Source organism: Saccostrea cucullata, unplaced genomic scaffold (genome assembly GCF_032062105.1).
Source record: "Saccostrea cucullata isolate Sc308-1 unplaced genomic scaffold, CSIRO_AGI_Scuc_v1 ctg91, whole genome shotgun sequence".
NCBI lineage: Eukaryota > Metazoa > Mollusca > Bivalvia > Ostreida > Ostreidae > Saccostrea > Saccostrea cuccullata.
Window position 1 is genome coordinate 324437 of NW_026930680.1, and position 20704 is coordinate 345140.

Genomic DNA, 20704 nt, shown 5'->3' on the forward strand with positions numbered 1-20704 from the left:
TGCTTAAGATTTCTTTATATCTTACGGATAAATTATTTATGTTATTTCCGTTCAAAAAATTTATATCAATCCATGCATCAAAATTTTGTTTGTGTTATGTATCCTTAATAGGTTAAATATTCACAAGTCGGCCAATCGTCGCCCGATCATCGAGCTCTGGGGCCCGTTTCACAAAACTATCTTATGACTAAGATCTGTCTTAAGACCGAAAATTATCGTAAGATTGCACCATAGCTGTTTCACAAAACTGTCATATCTTATGATAATCTTAAGATCTATCATAATCTTAAGACAACTATATACATGTCTTAAGTCGAAAGTGAAACTTGCGGCAGTATGTATTTTGCCTAAAAACCAAAGAATTTTTTTAAAGAAAACGGTTTTTAGAGATAGAACAATCCTTTAGACTATATCAGGCCAGTCAGAACAATGTCACCCCCCCCCCCCCCCCGACCTCCAAAAAAAATTATCAAAAAAAAATATACGATAGAAAAAACGAAAATGTACCTACTTTTTTCCCCACTTTGTTCATTTCAAGACATTTTTCTTTGGTTGTGCCCTCTCCAAACTGATATTGCACCACCCCCCCCCCCAAAAAAAAATACTTTAGTTTATTTTGTTCCATTGTGGCAGACAATATATAAATGATTTTTATATGTTTCTAATTGTGATGATTTAATTTCAAAGTAAACATTTTATTCGGTCGTACAAAAGTAGATAAAAGTCAAATACATGTCGTTCAATTTCTGAGGTATCCTCTTAAACCACAGAAATGTGTATGACAATTCAATATGCTGTAATATTTTATGCTGTATGTACATGCTTTAATTCTTTATGCTTTTTTATGATAGTATTGAAACAGCAAAATTTTGACTGGAATTTTTTCTTTCGTTTCTCTTCTTAGTCTGTTAGCAGTGATATATTATTGTAATAAGTTGTAGCGTTTCAAAGACACCTGTATTGAATTGATTTTATGAACTAACTTTGAACACGATTTGCTGTTTCAAGAGGAGTCATTGTTAAAATCGTTCATAATTTGCAAAGCTTCAGATACACTAGTAGTTTTAATTAAAAGTAATCACATGCATTTTGTCAGAAACTACAATTTCCAGAGCAAGAAACATTTAAGCAAATTTTATTTATTAATTTTTTTGTAATGAAATTAATTCAAAATTTATTTTAATGACCTCCTCCCAACACACACACACCCTCACTCACACCCTTCCTCACACACACACACACACACACACACACACACACACACACACACACACACCATCACACACACAAAGTACATTAAAGTTGATGCAATAAAATGTTGTTTTTTCTGAGGGCATATATGCAAAAGAAACTATATGAGACACACATTATTTTAACATTTCGAAGAAAATTACAGAAAAACTTCACGAAAACATATTTGTTTAAAAAAAATCCCTGTGATATTGAATAATGAAATTTGTCTTAAGACTTGTCTTAAGATATCTTATACTTAAGATAGTTTTGTGAAACAGCAGTGACAAATCTTACGATTGTCATAAGTCATATCTTAAGATGATCGTAAGATCTATCTTAGGACAAATCTTACGATAGTTTTGTGAAACGGGCTCCTGAGCTACAGTTTGATTTTCACCGTCGGCCGAAATTTTCAACACCCTTATTGTTCAACGACGGACGACTGACTTAATAAACTGACCGCCGATGGTCGGACGATGATCGAAGGTTGGTCGACGGATAACTGCAGTTGAAGAAATCGGCCACCGACGCATGAAAAATTATAACTTGGACCAATGGACACAAATTTCGTCGGCCGACAAAAAAATAGGTCAAAATCGGCCGGGACAACGGCCGATGAACTGACGACTGTCACCCGAAGAATCCCATTTTTGCTTAAAAACCCGTCGCCCATTGGTCGTTTTTGGAATTGTGACTGGGGTTTTACATTATAAACTGACCGCCGATGGTTGGACGATGATCGAAGGTTGGTTGACAGATTGCTTCAAATGAAGACATCGGCCACCGACGCAGAAAAAATAATTTGGACCGACGGACACAAAATTGGTCGGTCGACAAAACAGAGGTCAAAATTTGGCAAGACAACGGGCGATGAACTGCCGACTGCCAACCGAAAAATCCCATTTTTGCTTTAAAAAAAACTGTCGGCCGTTGGTCGTTTTGAAAATGTGACTGGGGCTTAAAGGAAACATAACACAAACGAAATTCTAATAAATTGGTTGATTTACAATCTTTTCGAATGGAAATTACAAATACGATGTACGTAAAATATATAGAAATCTTAATTTTTTTTAAATTGCTGCTTCGATATACGCTCTTTTGTCGTTTTCTTTGTGACTCTATTCAAAATTTTGCACACATATTTTACATTGTGACACAATCTTACAGAAAAATTCCCAAATAACAGGGCAAACATTATTCAGGTGACATATTTGAATATAGATCTATGAAGAATATGGCTGATTTCTTAAAATACATCCTTAAAGTCATTACTAGGAATTAATATGACTGCTCCGCGTCCACCGATACTGGTGTCGGCCAGTCAAGATACCAGAAAATTTTGGTCGCCTCAGCATCGACTTAAATATGAACTAAGTATTACTGTTGTCTGCTTGTCTACCAATGTATATTCAAATCAGAGCAAAAGTTCTGAAGGGGGAGTAAAACTTTGAGTAGTTGTTAACAGACAATGGACGGACAACGGGGTACTTCACAATCGCATATAAGCTCTTCAGGTCTTCGACTAGTAGAGTTAAAACTCGACGCACAGTGTTTGATAATGTTTTCGTCATACATGATGGTACATTATGTATAAGTACAAAATTCAAATAGAAAGTTAAAACCATGATAAAATTATGAATACTTTCATTCCCTTTGTTTGACAATTGACGCCAAGAATGACGGTAGGCGGGGTGTATTGATGTTACTGTAAACATATTATAATATTTACTTAAAATTCAAGTCATTGTCTTTTATATTAATTATTAATATGTTGACAGTGCGACCGTTTGGGCGAGCGCAGATACTTTTCCAGTTTTCATTTAGATGGGGCTTGTCAAACCGCACGTGTCATTTGGTGCGGATAAGACTCTGACGTCACATGACGTCGTATGCATGTTGCTTTACCAAACTGAGAGAGCTGATTTTAATAAAGAACAGTTTTATTGACTATTTTTTCTGCAATAAAATCATCAAATCAATGCAAGTGTATTATTCGTTCGTTTAACTTTTGTTGTTATTCTCGCGAGAACGTTGATTTAGCTTTTGTGTACGAAGCGATGCATTGTGGGTCCAAATTACTGCGGAAAAAATTCTATCAAATGAATGTGCAGTAGTCTGAATTTTCTCTTCGCCCAGGCGTTACTTTAAGAGCTCGCAGTGAGGAGCTTTGCGAACTTCGCGAAGCTCGCAGTGACGAGCTTCGCGAAGCTCGCTGCGCTCGCTATAATAAGTCAATTCTAAACAGCTGTAAGAATATTTCTTCAAATACAGTGAGCAATAAATATAATAGTTCATAAATATATTAGCTTAAAATTAGCTTAAAATTGATAATACGTGATTCTTCTATCGACTCTCAATCAATCATAGATTAATAGATATAAAAAAAATCTACCATTTTTTATTTTGCAACCAATTTAAAATAATTAATTCTTTACCCGAAAAGAAACAAGATTAAATTGATCCATGTTTTTTAAATGGTTTAATCAAATTCCATTTCTGATCAACAATACTTCGTTGTCTTTGGACATTTTTCAAATCAAGGGTCAACATTGAAAGTGAAATGGAATTAAAATTATTGTCATAGATAAAAACAAGTAACCCTTAAATTGAAATGATATAATATATTCTATAATTATGTACAATGTGATTATTTTTTCATGTCCTCAGTGTAAAGCGTCATTAAAAGAAGCCGTCTGTCATGTTGTAAAATTTGAATTTACCGGGTGACAGTAAATACAAAATTTACAAGTTGTAAATTTTGTATTTACTGCCACCCGGTAAATTCAAAATTTACAACATGACACGTCTCCACGATAGACGTTTCATTGCGTGGACCCTGAGGTCCACGCAGTAAATATATACATGTAATGAGGTTAAACCGGATGCAAACGACAGGCTGCGCATGCGCGAGAATGCTAGAGAGTTCGCCCTTTAGTCAACTTGCCCGTAGAATAAGAATATGAAATTCGTTGGCAAATTGCGCTTTTAAATCTGCATATCGTATTTATATCTTCATTGGCAGATCCAAATTTCTCTTTTATACATAATTATATTTTGTATACAAATCAAACATTGATTCTAAGGCACAAGCATTTTAAAAGGTAGAAAGAACTTGCAGTATATAGATATAGACTTAACAACTTGAATTAAAAAAAATATTCAACGACTAGTTCTAGCTTTTAAAAGACAGAACTAGTTTTCACCGGCATTTGTTTTGTACACGAAGACTCGCAAAATAATAGTATATTTCAACAATCTAAATACTCTTTGATAGAGGTCTGTAGCAACGGTTTTTAATGTGGGAGAGAGGGGGGGGGTTCTCCAAAAAAAAAATCCGTAATACAAAGCTGTGCTATACTCGTGTACCATATCAGATCTATTTTCTCATGATAGATGTCTTCCGTATAATTCAAGAACACATATATGCATGTACGTGTCAAGTCCCACCCATTATGGGTTACATGTATCAAAATAGCCCGCACCGATTTTTTAAACTTAGAAAACTAAAGTCTAATCGGAGATAAAATTTAACAGTTTTGCTTTGAGACTACAATCAGTCATTAGTAGGCAGATCATTGTAGAAAATGTGAACAAACCTACATGAATATCTACTACTGTACACCTAGAAATTTTCTTAAATTGAATTTCGGTTAGAAACACAGTCATGTTTATGGTCCACTTATTGCAGTCCTTTTTTAAAGAACCGCAACTTGTCAGCAATATTCATGCACACGCTAGAAATGTTATTGCATAATAAAAAATATCAATGAGGCAACTTTTAGACAGCACTGTTTACAACATCTGTAGACTAAGGAGAGACAGTGCTCTTGTGTTGCATATCAATGAACAAACTAAACTTTTAATTCAAATCCTTTAAAGATACAAATAAACCCTTGCACTGAAGCACAAGCAATTCAAAAGTTTGTAAAATCGATATAGTCCCTAATGCTTCTCGGACAACTGTTTTGTAAAATTCTGAATATTTATTTAAAGGGTTTTGAATATGATTGCGATTTGGGGTCCTTTTATTATTTACATTTGTGTTTGAATGATTTAAAAAAAATATTAGATTTTTGGTGCAGTTGTAACTCCTCTATCCTATTATAATTTAAGTTTATTGCACACTTGCCAAAATATAGATCATCACTCCTGTAATGCACGTACTCTCTGGGGAAGGGAGGGGAATAGGGGGAGGGTGGGTGTTCTGCCCCCCTAATTTTTGCCGAACATTATTTTTGAAAATCGTCACTGAAAGACTGATATCCCCTCAATCCTCCCCAAAATTGAGTTCGGTGTTAAGGTTTAAAATCTGAATAAAGACAGTGGCGTAGCATCGTTTTTGAAAGTGGGGGGGCCAGCCAGAGAATTTTTTTTTACTTAACTGAAAAAGTTGACAAAAAAAAAAAAAAAAAAAAAAAAAAGGGAAAAGTTGCCCAGAGTCGAAAATCCTATTTCGTGGGGAGGGGGGGGGGGTAGTGTCAACTTTTTTCAGTGATAACTTTTTTCAGTTGTTTGGACTAATTAGAGATTCCTTCGGACAAATTTTAATCATTTGTTCGAACGAACAAATGTACAAATGTAAAATGTACAGAATGGGTGTCTTGAATACTTAGAGTACGGGTTTGCCAGTGTAATCGACTGTGCAGAGGCATCGTCCCTTGGCACCCTCTGTGTCCAAGTTACCTTTTCTTTACATTAATTGTATGCTACCTTCAAGATCACAGATTCACATTTATACATGATAGTACCATTAGTTTATATATATATATATATATATATATATATATATATATATATATATATATATATATATATATATATATATATATATTTGTATGTAAATTATTTTTGTATGCATGGATATGTGTAACAGTAAGTGTATGTTTGTGTATATATTCAGATTAGAGTGTTAAATATCTATTGAACTAACTCCAAGAGATTAGTCTGCATCAAGTTTATAATTATATGCTAAGTACTTATTAATTGAAATTATTATTTCTGTTAATACTTAAATGGTTTTTTTTGAATGACCATCTTCAATATTTATATAGGGTACAGGTTTGCCATACTGGCTGTGTAGAGGTATCATCCCCTGGTGCCCTTTGTATTCAAGATGCACTAGTTATATATCAGAGTACTGTCACTATTACAAGATTTTTTTTTATTATTTATCTTATATTTATTTTTTTATTTAATTGTTGTTTTTTTTATCATCCTATAGTTTTCTATACTTTTGATACATCTTGTGGTGGTGCACTTCTCAATGTCAAATTTAATCACTAGTCATATTACATTATACACCTATAATTTAGAATTGTAATCAGTGTAATCATATTGTAATGATTTGTTCATGCCCCTCGAGGGCCCTTGATTGGTGAATAAACATACATGTATATATATCTACCTACAAATTAATTTTTTTTTACCGATTTTAATTTAAATACCCCCACGTTTCTATAGTTTAACTGACTTTAAACTGTGTCTGGTATTTACATGTTTTCCGAATCGGTAAGTGAATTTAGTTATTTTTGTTTTAAACCTCGGATATATATGAAATGCGATTGATATAAAATTAGTTATTTACAGAAAAGTTCTATATTTATATAAAGTAACATAACAAATAGAAAGTTTTTAATTTTAGTTAGTGCGGCATGCACAGCGGTATGGAATTATTACAAATGTCCTAGTACCCCCACCCCACCCCCACTCCTTTGGGACAGTTTTATACCCTTAGATATAGGACAACCTAGATCGATGTTCCGAGTCCAATGTTAATTTGATACATTAAAGGGTGCGACTGCAACGATTAATGATACGTATACATTAGTTTGTATCATTAGCGGTCGATCATGTAGATATTTGCTTGTTTCATTAAACGTTAAGGCTTGTCTGCATTTGTGACGCTTAATGATATCTGACGCATCCGTATCCGTATAAGTATCCGTATCCGTATCGAAGTATGAGAGGCATCTCGATCCCGATGTCTAAATCATCTAATACATTTTCCATCTCTGTTTGTGGTTAAATTAGCCACAGTCCATGCATTAGAAAATACCAAATAGTGATTTTTGTATTAAAAATAATAAACTGCTGTTTACGGAAGCGTATTAGTGCCACTTGCACACTTTACTTTTTTTTAATTTCGACACTTTAATCTATAAATTTTACACTTTAAAGTGTAAAATTTACACTTTAATCTGTAAATTTTACACTTTAAAGTGTAAATTTTACACTTTAATCTGTAAATTTTACACTTTAATCTGTAAAATTTACACTTTAATCTGTAAATTTTACACTTAAATCTGTATATTTTACACTTTAATCTGTAAAATTTACACTTTAATCTGTAAATTTTACACTTAAATCTGTATATTTTACACTTTAATCTGTAAAATTTACACTTTAATCTGTAAAATTTACAATTTAATCTGTAAATTTTACATTTTAATCTGTACATTTTACACTTTAATCTGTAAAATTTACACTTTAATCTGTAAAATGTACACTTTAATGTGTAAATTTTACACTTTAATCTGTAAAATTTACACTTTAATGTGTAAATTTTACACTTTAATCTGTAAATTTTACACTTTAATCTGTAAAATTTACAAATTAAAGTGTAAATTTTACATAATTTACACTTAAAATTTAAATTTAATTTTACATTTTTATCTGTATATTTTACACTTTAATCTGTAAAATTTACACTTTAATCTGTAAAATGTACACTTTAATCTGTAAATTTTACACTTTAATCTGTAAAATTTACACTTTAATGTGTAAATTGTACACTTTAATCTGTAAATTTTACACTTTAATCTGTAAAATTTACAGATTAAAGTGTAAATTTTACATATTAATCTGTAAATTTTACATATTAATCTGTAAAATTTACGCTTTAATCTGTAAATTTTACACTTTATTTGTTTATTCACATAGTCAATTTAGCATCTTCACACATCCTCAGTAACACATTTTATAGCCAACAAACCATGTTTCGTGCATGATAAAATTTAATTCTGATGTTTTATATTAAAGTAAAACTTTTCTTTGAATATAAAGTGAAGAGCATATCAAACATACATGCACATATTCCCGATCACAGGTGCTTGAGGACCCCTCCCCCCTTAATATAGATTCCAGGGCCTGTTAGACTTTTTTCACATAAATAATATATGGATGACACAATTGTGATATAATCTATAAATCCTATCAATTCAGAAAATTTGCTTAAACTAACATTTTATTGGCTTACAAATGTGTTATTGAGGATGTGTGAAGATGCTAAATTGACTATGTGAATAAACAAATAAAGTGTAAATTTTACAGATTAAAGTGTAAAATTTACAGATTAAAGTGTATAATTTACAGATTAAAGTGTAAATTTTACAGATTAATGTGTAAAATTTACACTTTAAAGTGTAAAATTTACAGATTAATCTGTAAAATTTACAGATTAATGTGTAAAATTTACAGATTAAAGTGTAAAATTTACAGATTAAAGTGTAAATTTTACAGATTAATGTGTAAAATTTACAGATTGAAGTGTAAAATTTACAGATTAAAGTGTAAAATTTACACTTTAAAGTGTAAAATGTAAAATTTACAGAATAAAGTGTCGAAATTAAAAAAAAGTAAAGTGTGCAAGTAGCACTAATACGCTTCCGTAGCTGTTCACCTCTATCATTTCGTACAAAATATTTATTTAAAAAAGAAAGAAAATAAAGTCAAGTATAAAATATTTTGTTTTAATTATATTGTTTTAAAATTAATTTCATTTTGCTTCAATATATTTGTAGAAAATCCCCTTTCTCTTTTTCCACTCAATTAATATCTTTCATTGATTTTGTCTGTATTTTTAATACGCCATGTAACGGCTTACCAATTACCCCCCCCCCCCCCTTCCACACACACACACACACACACATACAAAATACGTTATCATCAACGCGATCGATAAAACGCTGACTGTTATAAGTATTGAGTATATGCTTTGAAGAGCCCGTGTAACTCCCTCCTTTCCCCCTCCCCTCACATTGGCGTCATGCAGAAGCAAATTAAAAGTAGGTAGGGGGCTATTTGAAAGAGAAAAAAATCAGCCCTGAAAAACCTTGACAAACAAAAAAATAATTAGTTAAAAATATTTTAACTCTCATTCATAACATCATTTGTGGTTTAATTGATATAAAATCTATTTTATAATATGGTATTCAACTCTCTTTTTATGCAAATTTAAAGAATAAAATAATTATGGCTCAAAATTTTCAAAATAATACATCTTATTTTGCTAAGCCTACTTGTCCATCGCACTGCTAATTTTCTTTTCTTTCCTTTTTTATCCTACTTTCTTTTATATATATATATATATATATATATATATATTTAATTTGGCCGAGATCGAGATCAGAGTGCACAAATTATAGAATTGAAGAAAAGTAACTGCTTCAATGTAGCCAAGAAAAAAAATCACACATTAAAGAAAAATTACAATGATGAAATATCGTTTTCGTTATCGAAAATAAGTTTTTCAGAGCTTGCTTTGTTCACTATAAACTCGATCATGTTCAATTCCCAAGCTCCTTGAAACCGTAGATACGCATAGGCGTCGGAGGGGGGGGGAGCTTTACCCCCCTCCCACTTTTTTTGCAAAGATAGACAAAATATAGGCATTTAAAATTGGGTTTTACCTTTTTTGTTGGTTTAGCCCCCCCCCCCTTTTCAATTAGCGCCCCCACTTTCTATTTGCTTCCGCCGCTCATGATACGGCTATCGACCTACAATTTTGGGAGTGTATTCATTACCAGCTATCCAATTTCTTTTTTTGGGGTGGGTGGGGGGGGGGGGACTATGACCATCAAATACCTGATAATGAATGGCATAGAAGATGATAAAAAAGGAAAAGAGGATGGAAATTTTCAGTGAATCACCCATACACATTTGTTTTGCCCTACAATGTATGGTTAAATCTTTCCCAGTTAATGTACAACTACGTGTATTTACGATTTACAAGTTTGAGTTTAAGAGGTTTAACTGTATAAATAATTATATTTTATTGGAGATATCTCATGTTCTTATAAATGTTAATTCGAGAATGAACAATGAATACCCTAATATTGAGAAAGAGAGAGAGAGAGAGCGCGCGCGCGAGAGAGAGGTGAATCTAGAAATATTTTCGAAATATTTTTTACACATTTAAATTAAAAAAAAACATACTTGTTTTTCTAATTTTATTTTTAAACTTTTACCCCCCCCCCCCATAAGCAGGATGCATAAGACATGTACAGAAACTGATATGTTTTTATTAAAAATATCATATTGCATATCATTTCTTAGTGAATGAGGTTAAAAACTAAACATTACACGATGGAAATGTAACTAGATGGTTTAAGCATCGGGATCGAGATGCCTCTCATACCTCGATACGGATACGGATACGTATACGGATACGGATACGTCAGATAGAACAATCTCTATTAAATATAAGCGGTCATGTAGCATAAGTGGTTGAAAAGTCAACCATTAATGCAATAATTTATGACATAAATCGTCAAATAAAACTGATAGTCCCGAATGGCAAAGGTTAAGGTTACACATACCGGTATCTGCAAGTCAAACTCCAAGGTCAAGAGTTCAAAGATGTTGTTACCGATACCCGAAAAAGGATTTGTTTCAGCGGGTATACCTGGCAAATAGGAAAGCTTCAGCACCAACCATTCAAATGTTATGTCAAGGATGATGTTTTTTAATTTATAACGTTCGGCAGCCTCTTAGGTCAAGGTGAAAGGGTACAAATATTGATACACAGAAGAAGAAATTCTCATAAGAAATACAAATGCTAAATATATAGGCCCTAGCACTTGCTGCTCAAAAATCAGGAAAAAGTTTCTTCTAAAGTAGGTAAAACTCAAAGTTCAAAGTTAAAATTGTTGATACCCGAAGGCCAGTGTTGTCTCAAGGAATATACCCGTAAATTTTTAAGTCAATACTTTACGTTTTCTGGAAGTGATAAACAGGCAGCCGTATCATAAAAGTAAAGCGGTGATGACTATCACGTTGCCTCTTCAATGACAATGCTTTATTGCCTGACGTCACGGCGTCAGGCTGTATAAGGATTGATAATTGCTTGATCCGAAACTAATAGATCATACCCAGAGAGCTAGATTTTGTGCAAGCTGATTTACATTGGAAATCTTTTACCTGCATTTTAAAAGAAACATTTTTCAGGGAAACAATGGTTTACTGATGCAAAATAATGCAGTATTTACTTTGTTTACTTTGTTTTCATGAAACAGATTATTCCATGTGATTTACCCTTTCAATGTGTCCGTGTATCTTTTTTTCTGCATTTCTATACTACTGGATCAGTCCATTTATATTCTACGAAAGGGGTGAATCGCTCTTTTCGCGCCAAATGTCACGAGTAAGCGATCTTCGCACCTTTTCATGGATTGTTCTATTGTATGAATTGGGGTGCTAACTTCAATGGAATTAAATAAAATTTTGTAATTGTAACCTCCATCTTCTTATGATTCAGAAATTCTGTCTACAAATTTTATCTTATTCCTTAAAACAACATATGAATCGTATGTATCAGAATATGGACATGCAAAACAAAAGAAATGACTTCTCTAATTTGTTTCCCCTCTGTTGGTTTATTCCAAATTTTAATGGACTAGTCCAATCACCACAAACGATCGAAGCAGTTCAACCAGATTCCAGACGATTTAACGAAAGAAATTACCTGTGCGAAATCTTGGATTTCTTTTTCCACAAAGGCCTAAATGTTGGTTTTACCTATTTCGTTCTCAAAAAATTATAGTACCCACATTTCAGAACAAAAAAAAAAAAAGATCAAAGAACACAAACTATTACTGTTTACTTCATTGGAGAAAATACTTTCCTACAACATATGTATTTAGTTATATCCATTCTCTAAAATGTTCACAATGAATGATTTGACAACAGATTTCAGAATAGGTGTAGCTTTAAATTTAGATCCAGGGGTAGATCAATCTACTTGCAGAAAAGTCAATCGCATCTTCTTGGGTCTTTTCGACATAGGTCGAAAAACAAACTCGAATGTATCGACATTATCGGATGTTTTCTACATTTCTTGTTCATAGTAAAAACGGAGTTAGAAGTCCCTTCAATAGTATATTTTAGATAATATCATTACATTGAATAAAGTTAACTCCATATACCACAGATAATAGGTCTATACACATCATCCATGCTTTTATTTCAAAGTTTGTGAAAAGGGGGGGGGGTGTCATTGCGTATAAATTAACAATACATTTGTGGTCTTCTTCCTTAGATAAGGCCCGAGGAGTTGCGATTGGCAGAAAACCCACATACATTAACCATTCTGTTAACAATTATTCAGAATGCAGCAAAGGCATCGTTCTTCTACAAGTTAAATAATTAAATATTTTTACAATGTGCTCAAATAAAAAGACATATTTCAAACACAAAAAAGTATTGCTCAAAAGGTTTATCACTACTCTTACAGATATTGATTGATTAAGTCAGGCAAGCTTTTTGAAAAGCTGTTACTTGTAAGTGTAAATATCAGTACCATTATAAGTGTAAATATCAGTATCACAACTGTCACTTTCGAGGATCTGCTAGCATAAGCGATGATATGATGTTATGATTAATAATCATTGTAATTAATAAAACCAAAATAGAAATTAAAATTGTTTCAAAAGACTTTTCCTGTACATTCGATTATCCAGTACGAAAGCCGGATAGGCTCATTTCTAAGAAGATAAAATTTTTTTTCGTGAAAACGAGTTAGTATTTCGTTATAACTCGTTTTAACGAGAAAACTAACTCGTTATAAAGAGATAACTAACTCGTTAAAACGAGATAATTGACTTTTTTTATCTTTTCAGAAATGAGCCTATCCGGCTTTCGTAATATAGCATTATATAAGAAATCAATAATGTACAGGGCGTAAATAATGTAATTTTGCTCCAATTAAAACTTATTAAAACTTCTTCCAAATATGGACAACAGAGGATTAAAAATGTTTTATGGTTCTGTCTGTGAGAATTTGATAACAAGTTTGCAACAAATTTTCTCAAGTCAAACTTGCTGCTCATATTACTTTAAATGTTTTTTTCGGGGGTGGGGGGTGCGGGGGTGGTGGCAAAAAAATAAAAAGGTAATGTTTCCATCGCATCCTAAAATCGAATTCATTACTCAGAGATCTCAATTAGCTAGGAAGATCTGATGATGAAAACTCTGAAAAGAATGTATATATTTTATACGTGGAAATTATCTCTCTTGTAGGACTTTTACGAGTAGCGCTGACTTTTACAGTTGACAGCTTAATTTTTCGCCAGAACAATGTACGGGAGCTCTTTTTCGTTATAGAATACTGAGTATTTAGCTGAACATTTAATTCAACCAAATAACGGGTTATTTCAAAGCGTAGATCAGTTACTCTGAAAGAAAATGACAAACACCCTACCCTCAACTCCCGGTCCTCACGTTTTAACCCTAACAACATTAGGGACACTACCTTTGACCACTAGAAATGTGTTCTTATTTATTTCAATTTCGTAATTCAATACATGATGCAGGTTTAAATGTCTAGTGAACCGTCAACTGTGAAAGGCAGTGCTTTTCGTAAAAGTCCATAAGACGATCACTACTCCTTAAAAAAACATTTTATCTACCAAATTCCAAATTATCCTTATATATTGAATATACTACTAGATTGAGACATGAGTTACAAAGCAATATGATTCAATATTAAAAACAAAAAAGCACCTTATTTACAAATTCCAAAATATAATATCCTTATTCATTTTTCTATTCTATTAGATTGACACCTGAGTTTCAAAGTAACATGATTGAATATGAAGGACATTTTGTATCACATAGCAATTATCATCATAATTATTATGACAAACAAACTACAAGTTGCACAAACAGAGACAAATACTACGACTACTAAAAGTTCAAACACTACAACTACTGAGGCACCAACAAATACCACTACAGAAGTCCTGAGCACTATTACTGAATACCAAACAACTACTGAAAGTTCAACCACTATAACAATTTCACAAGCATCAATAACCACAAATATGGAAGCCTTGAACACTACTACTGAAGTCCCTACAACTACCACAGCTGCTGAAAGTCACACTAATACAACAAGTACAGAAGCACCAAAAACTGCCATTACAGAAGCCTTGAACACTTCTACTACTGAATCACCAACAACAACCACAACCACAGAAGGACCAACCACTACAACAACTAAACAGGCACCAACAACTACCACTACAGAAGCCTTGACCACTACTACTACTACTGAAGCACCAACAACTACCACAACAACTGAAAGTCCAACCACTACAACAACTACACAGGCACCAACAACTACCACTACAGAAGCCTTGACCACTACTACTACTACTGAAGCACCAACAACTACCACAACCACTGAAAGTCCAACCACTACAACAACTACAAAGGCTTCAACGACTACCACTACAGAAGCCTTGACCACTACTAAAACTACTGAAGCACCAATAACTACATCAACCACTGAAAGTCCAACCACTACAACAACTACACAGGCACCAACAACTACCACTACAGAAGCCTTGACCACTACTTCTACTACTGAAGCACCAACAACTACCACAACCACTGAAAGTCCAACCACTACAACAACTACACAGGCACCAACAACTACCACTACAGAAGCCTTGACCACTACTACTACTATTGAAGCACCAACAACTACCACAACCACTGAAAGTCCAACCACTACAACAACTACACAGGCACCAACAACTACCACTACAGAAGCCTTGACCACTACTACTACTACTGAAGCACCAACAACTACCACAACCACTGAAAGTCCAACCACTACAACAACTACAGAGGCACCAACAACTACCACTACAGAAGCCTTGACCACTACTACTACTATTGAAGCACCAACAACTACCACAACCACTGAAAGTCCAACCACTACAACAACTACACAGGCACCAACAACTACCACTACAGAAGCCTTGACCACTACTACTACTACTGAAGCACCAACAACTACCACAAGCACTGAAAGTCCAACCACTACAACAACTACACAGGCACCAACAACTACCACTACAGAAGCCTTGACCACTACTACTACTACTGAAGCACCAACAACTACCACAACCACTGAAAGTCCAACCACTACAACAACTACACAGGAACCAACAACTACCACTACAGAAGCCTTGACCACTACTACTACTACTGAAGCACCAACAACTACCACAACCACTGAAAGTCCAACCACTACAACAACTACACAGGCACCAACAACTACCACTACAGAAGCCTTGACCACTACTACAACTACTGAAGCACCAACAACTACCTCAACCACTGAAATTTCAACCACTACAACAACTACACAGGCACCAACAACTACCACTACAGAATCCTTGACCACTACTACTACTACTGAAGCACCAACAACTACCACAAGCACTGAAAGTCCAACCACTACAACAACTACACAGGCACCAACAACTACCACTACAGATGCCTTGACCACTACTACTACTACTACTACTGAAGAACAAACAACTACCACAACCACTGAAAGTCCAACCACTACAACAACCACACAGGCACCAACAACTACCACTACCGAAGCCTTGACCACTACTACTACTACTGAAGCACCAACAACTACCACAACCACTGAAAGTCCAACCACTACAACAACTACAGAGGCACCAACAACTACCACTACAGAAGCCTTGACCACTACTACTACTACTGAAGCACCAATAACTACCACAACCACTGAAAGTCCAACCACTACAACAACTACACAGGCACCAACAACTACTACTACAGAAGCCTTGATCATTACTACTACTACTGAAGCACCAACAACTACCACAACCTCTGAAAGTCCAACCACTACAACAACTACACAGGCACCAACAACTACCACTACAGAAGCCTTGACAACTACTACTACTACTGAAGCACCAACAACTACCACAACCACTGAAAGTCCAACCACTACAACAACTTCACAGGCACCTACAACTACCACTACAGAAGCCTTGACCACTACTACTACTACTGAAGCACCAACAACTACCACAACCACTGAAAGTCCAACCACTACAACAACTACACAGGCACCAACAACTACCACTACAGAAGCCTTGACCACTACTACAACTACTGAAGCACCAATAACTACATCAACCACTGAAAGTCCAACCACTACAACAATTACACAGGCACCAACAACTACCACTACAGAAGCCTTGACCACTACTACTACTACTGAAGCACCAACAACTACCACAACCACTGAAAGTCCAACAACTACAACAACTACACAGGCACCAACAACTACCACTACAGAAGCCTTGACCACTACTACAACTACTGAAGCACCAATAACTACATCAACCACTGAAAGTCCAACCACTACAACAACTACACAGGCACCAACAACTACCACTACAGAAGTCTTGACCACTACTACTACTACTGAAGCACCAACAACTACAACAACCACTGAAAGTCCAACCACTACAACAACTACACAGGCACCAACAACTACCACTACAGAGGCCTTGACCACTACTACTACTACTGAAGCACCAATAACTACCACAACCACTGAAAGTCCAACAACTACAACAACTACACAGGCACCAACAACTACCACTACTGAAGCCTTGACCACTACTACTACTACTGAAGCACCAACAACTACCACAAGCACTGAAAGTCCAACCACTACAACAACTACACATGCACCAACAACTACCACTACAGAAGCCTTGACAACTACTACTACTACTGAAGCACCAACAACTACCACAACCACTGAAAGTCCAACCACTACAACAACTACACAGGCACCAACAACTACCACTACAGAAGCCTTGACCACTACTACTACTACTGAAGCACCAACAACTACCACAACCACTGAAAGTCCAACCACTACAACAACTACAAAGGCACCAACAACTACCACTACAGAAGCCTTGACCACTACTACTACTACTGAAGCACCAACAACTACCACAACCACTGAAAGTCCAACAACTACAACAACTACACAGGCACCAACAACTACTACTACAGAAGCCTTGATCACTACTACTACTACTGAAGCACCAACAACTACCACAACCACTGAAAGTCCAACCACTACAACAACTACACAGGCACCAACAACTACCACTACAGAAGCCTTGACCACTACTACTACTACTGAAGCACCAACAACTACCACAACAACTGAAAGTCCAACCACTACAACAACTACACAGGCACCTACAACTACCACTACAGAAACCTTGACCACTACTACTACTACTGAAGCACCAACAACTACCACAACCACTGAAAGTCCAACAACTACAACAACTACACAGGCACCAACAACTACCACTACAGAAGCCTTGACCACTACTACTACTACTGAAGCACCAACAACTACCACAACCACTGAAAGTCCAACCACTACAACAACTACACAGGCACCAACAACTACCACTACAGAAGCCTTGACCACCACTACTACTACTACTGAAGAACCAACAACTACCACAACCACTGAAAGTCCAACCACTACAACAACTACACAGGCACCAACAACTACCACTACAGATGCCTTGACCACTACTACTACTACTACTGAAGAACAAACAACCAGCACAACCACTGAAAGTCCAACCACTACAACAACTACACAGGCACCAACAACTACCACTACAGAAGCCTTGACCACTACTACTACTACTGAAGCACCAACAACTACCACAAGCACTGAAAGTCCAACCACTACAACAACTACACAGGCACCAACAACTACCAATACAGAAACCTTTACCACTACTACTACTACTGAAGCACCAACAACTACCACAACCACTGAAAGTCCAACCACTACAACAACTGCACAGCCACCATCAACTACTACTACAGAAGCCTTGATCATTACTACTACTACTGAAGCACCAACAACTACCACAACCTCTGAAAGTCCAACCACTACAACAACTACACAGGCACCAACAACTACCACTACAGAAGCCTTGACCACTACTACTACTACTACTGAAGCACCAACAACTACCACAACCACTGAAAGTCCAACCACTACAACAACTACACAGGCACCAACAACTACCACTACAGAAGCCTTGACCACTACTACTACTACTGAAGCACCAACAACTACCACAACCACTGAAAGTCCAAAAACTACAACAACTACACAGGCACCAACAACTACCACTACAGAAGCCTTGACCACTACTACAACTACTGAAGCACCAATAACTACATCAACCACTGAAAGTCCAACCACTACAACAACTACACAGGCACCAACAACTACCACTACAGAAGTCTTGACCACTACTACTACTACTGAAGCACCAACAACTACAACAACCACTGAAAGTCCAACCACTACAACAACTACACAGGCCCCAACAACTACCACTACAGAGGCCTTGACCACTACTACAACTACTGAAGCACCAATAACTACCACAACCACTGAAAGTCCAACCACTACAACAACTACACAGGCACCAACAACTACCACTACAGAAGCCTTGACCACTACTACTACTACTGAAGCACCAACAACTACCACAACCACTGAAAGTCCAACCACTACAACAACTACACATGCACCAACAACTACCACTACAGAAGCCTTGACCACTACTACTACTACTGAAGCACCAACAACTACCACAACCACTGAAAGTCCAACCACTACAACAACTACACAGGCACCAACAACTACCACTACAGAAGCCTTGACCACTACTACTACTACTGAAGCACCAACAACTACCACAACCACTGAAAGTCCAACCACTACAACAACTACACAGGCACCAACAACTACCACTACAGAAGCCTTGACCACTACTACTACTACTGAAGCACAAACAACTACCACAACCACTGAAAGTCCAACCACTACAACAACTACACAGGCACCAACAACTACCACTACAGAAGCCTTGACCACTACTACTACCACTGAAGCACCAACAACTACCACAAGCACTGAAAGTCCAACCACTACAACAACTACACAGGCACCAACAACTACGACTACAGAAGCCTTGATCACTACTACTACTACTGAAGCACCAACAACTACCACAACCACTGAAAGTCCAACCACTACAACAACTACACAGGCACCAACAACTACCACTACAGAAGCCTTGACCACTACTACTACTACTGAAGCACCAACAACTACCACAACCACTGAAAGTCCAACCACTACAACAACTACACAGGCACCAACAACTACCACTACAGAAGCCTTGACCACTACTACTACTACTGAAGCACCAACAACTACCACAAGCACTGAAAGTCCAACCACTACAACAACTACAAAGGCACCAACAACTACCACTACAGAAGCCTTGACCACTACTACTACTACTGAAGCACCAACAACTACCACAACCACTGAAAGTCCAACAACTACAACAACTACACAGGCACCAACAACTACTACTACAGAAGCCTTGATCACTACTACTACTACTGAAGCACCAACAACTACCACAACCACTGAAAGTCCAACCACTACAACAACTACACAGGCACCAACAACTACCACTACAGAAGCCTTGACCACTACTACTACTACTGAAGCACCAACAACTACCACAACCACTGAAAGTCCAACCACTACAACAACTACACAGGCACCTACAACTACCACTACAGAAACCTTGACCACTACTACTACTACTGAAGCACCAACAACTACCACAACCACTGAAAGTCCAACAACTACAACAACTACACAGGCACCTACAACTACCACTACAGAAGCCTTGACCACTACTACTACTACTGAAGCACCAACAACTACCACAACCACTGAAAGTCCAACAACTACAACAACTACACAGGCACCAACAACTACCACTACAGAAGCCTTGACTACCACTACTACAACTACTGAAGCACCAACAACTACCACAACCACTGAAAGTCCAACCACTACAACAACTACACAGGCACCAACAACTACCACTACAGAAGCCTTGACCACTACTACTACTACTACTGAAGTACCAACAACTACCACAACCACTGAAAGTCCAACCACTACAACAACTACACAGGCACCAACAACTACCACTACAGAAGCCTTGACCACTACTACTACTACTGAAGCACCAACAACTACCACAACCACTGAAAGTCCAACCACTACAACAACTACACAGGCACCAACAACTACCACTACAGAAACCTTGACCACTACTACTACTACTGAAGCACTAAAAACTACCACAACCACAGAAAGTCCAACCACTACAACAACTACACAGCCACCAACAACTACCACTACAGAAGCCTTGACCATTACTACTACTACTGAAGCACCAACAACTACCACAACCACTGAAAG

At 36.2% G+C, this 20704-nt stretch overlaps 1 protein-coding gene across 1 annotated transcript in view; it reads left to right on the forward strand.

The window, feature by feature from the left end:
- Positions 1–20704, forward strand: part of LOC134229592 (mucin-2-like) — a 77404-nt gene that overhangs the window by 16943 nt on the left and 39757 nt on the right. Inside the window, exon 2 of the mRNA XM_062711342.1 lies at positions 14065–19019. Coding sequence (XP_062567326.1) covers positions 14100–19019 — 4920 coding nt within the window. The 5' untranslated portion in view covers positions 14065–14099. The remainder of the gene's footprint in view (positions 1–14064; positions 19020–20704) is intronic.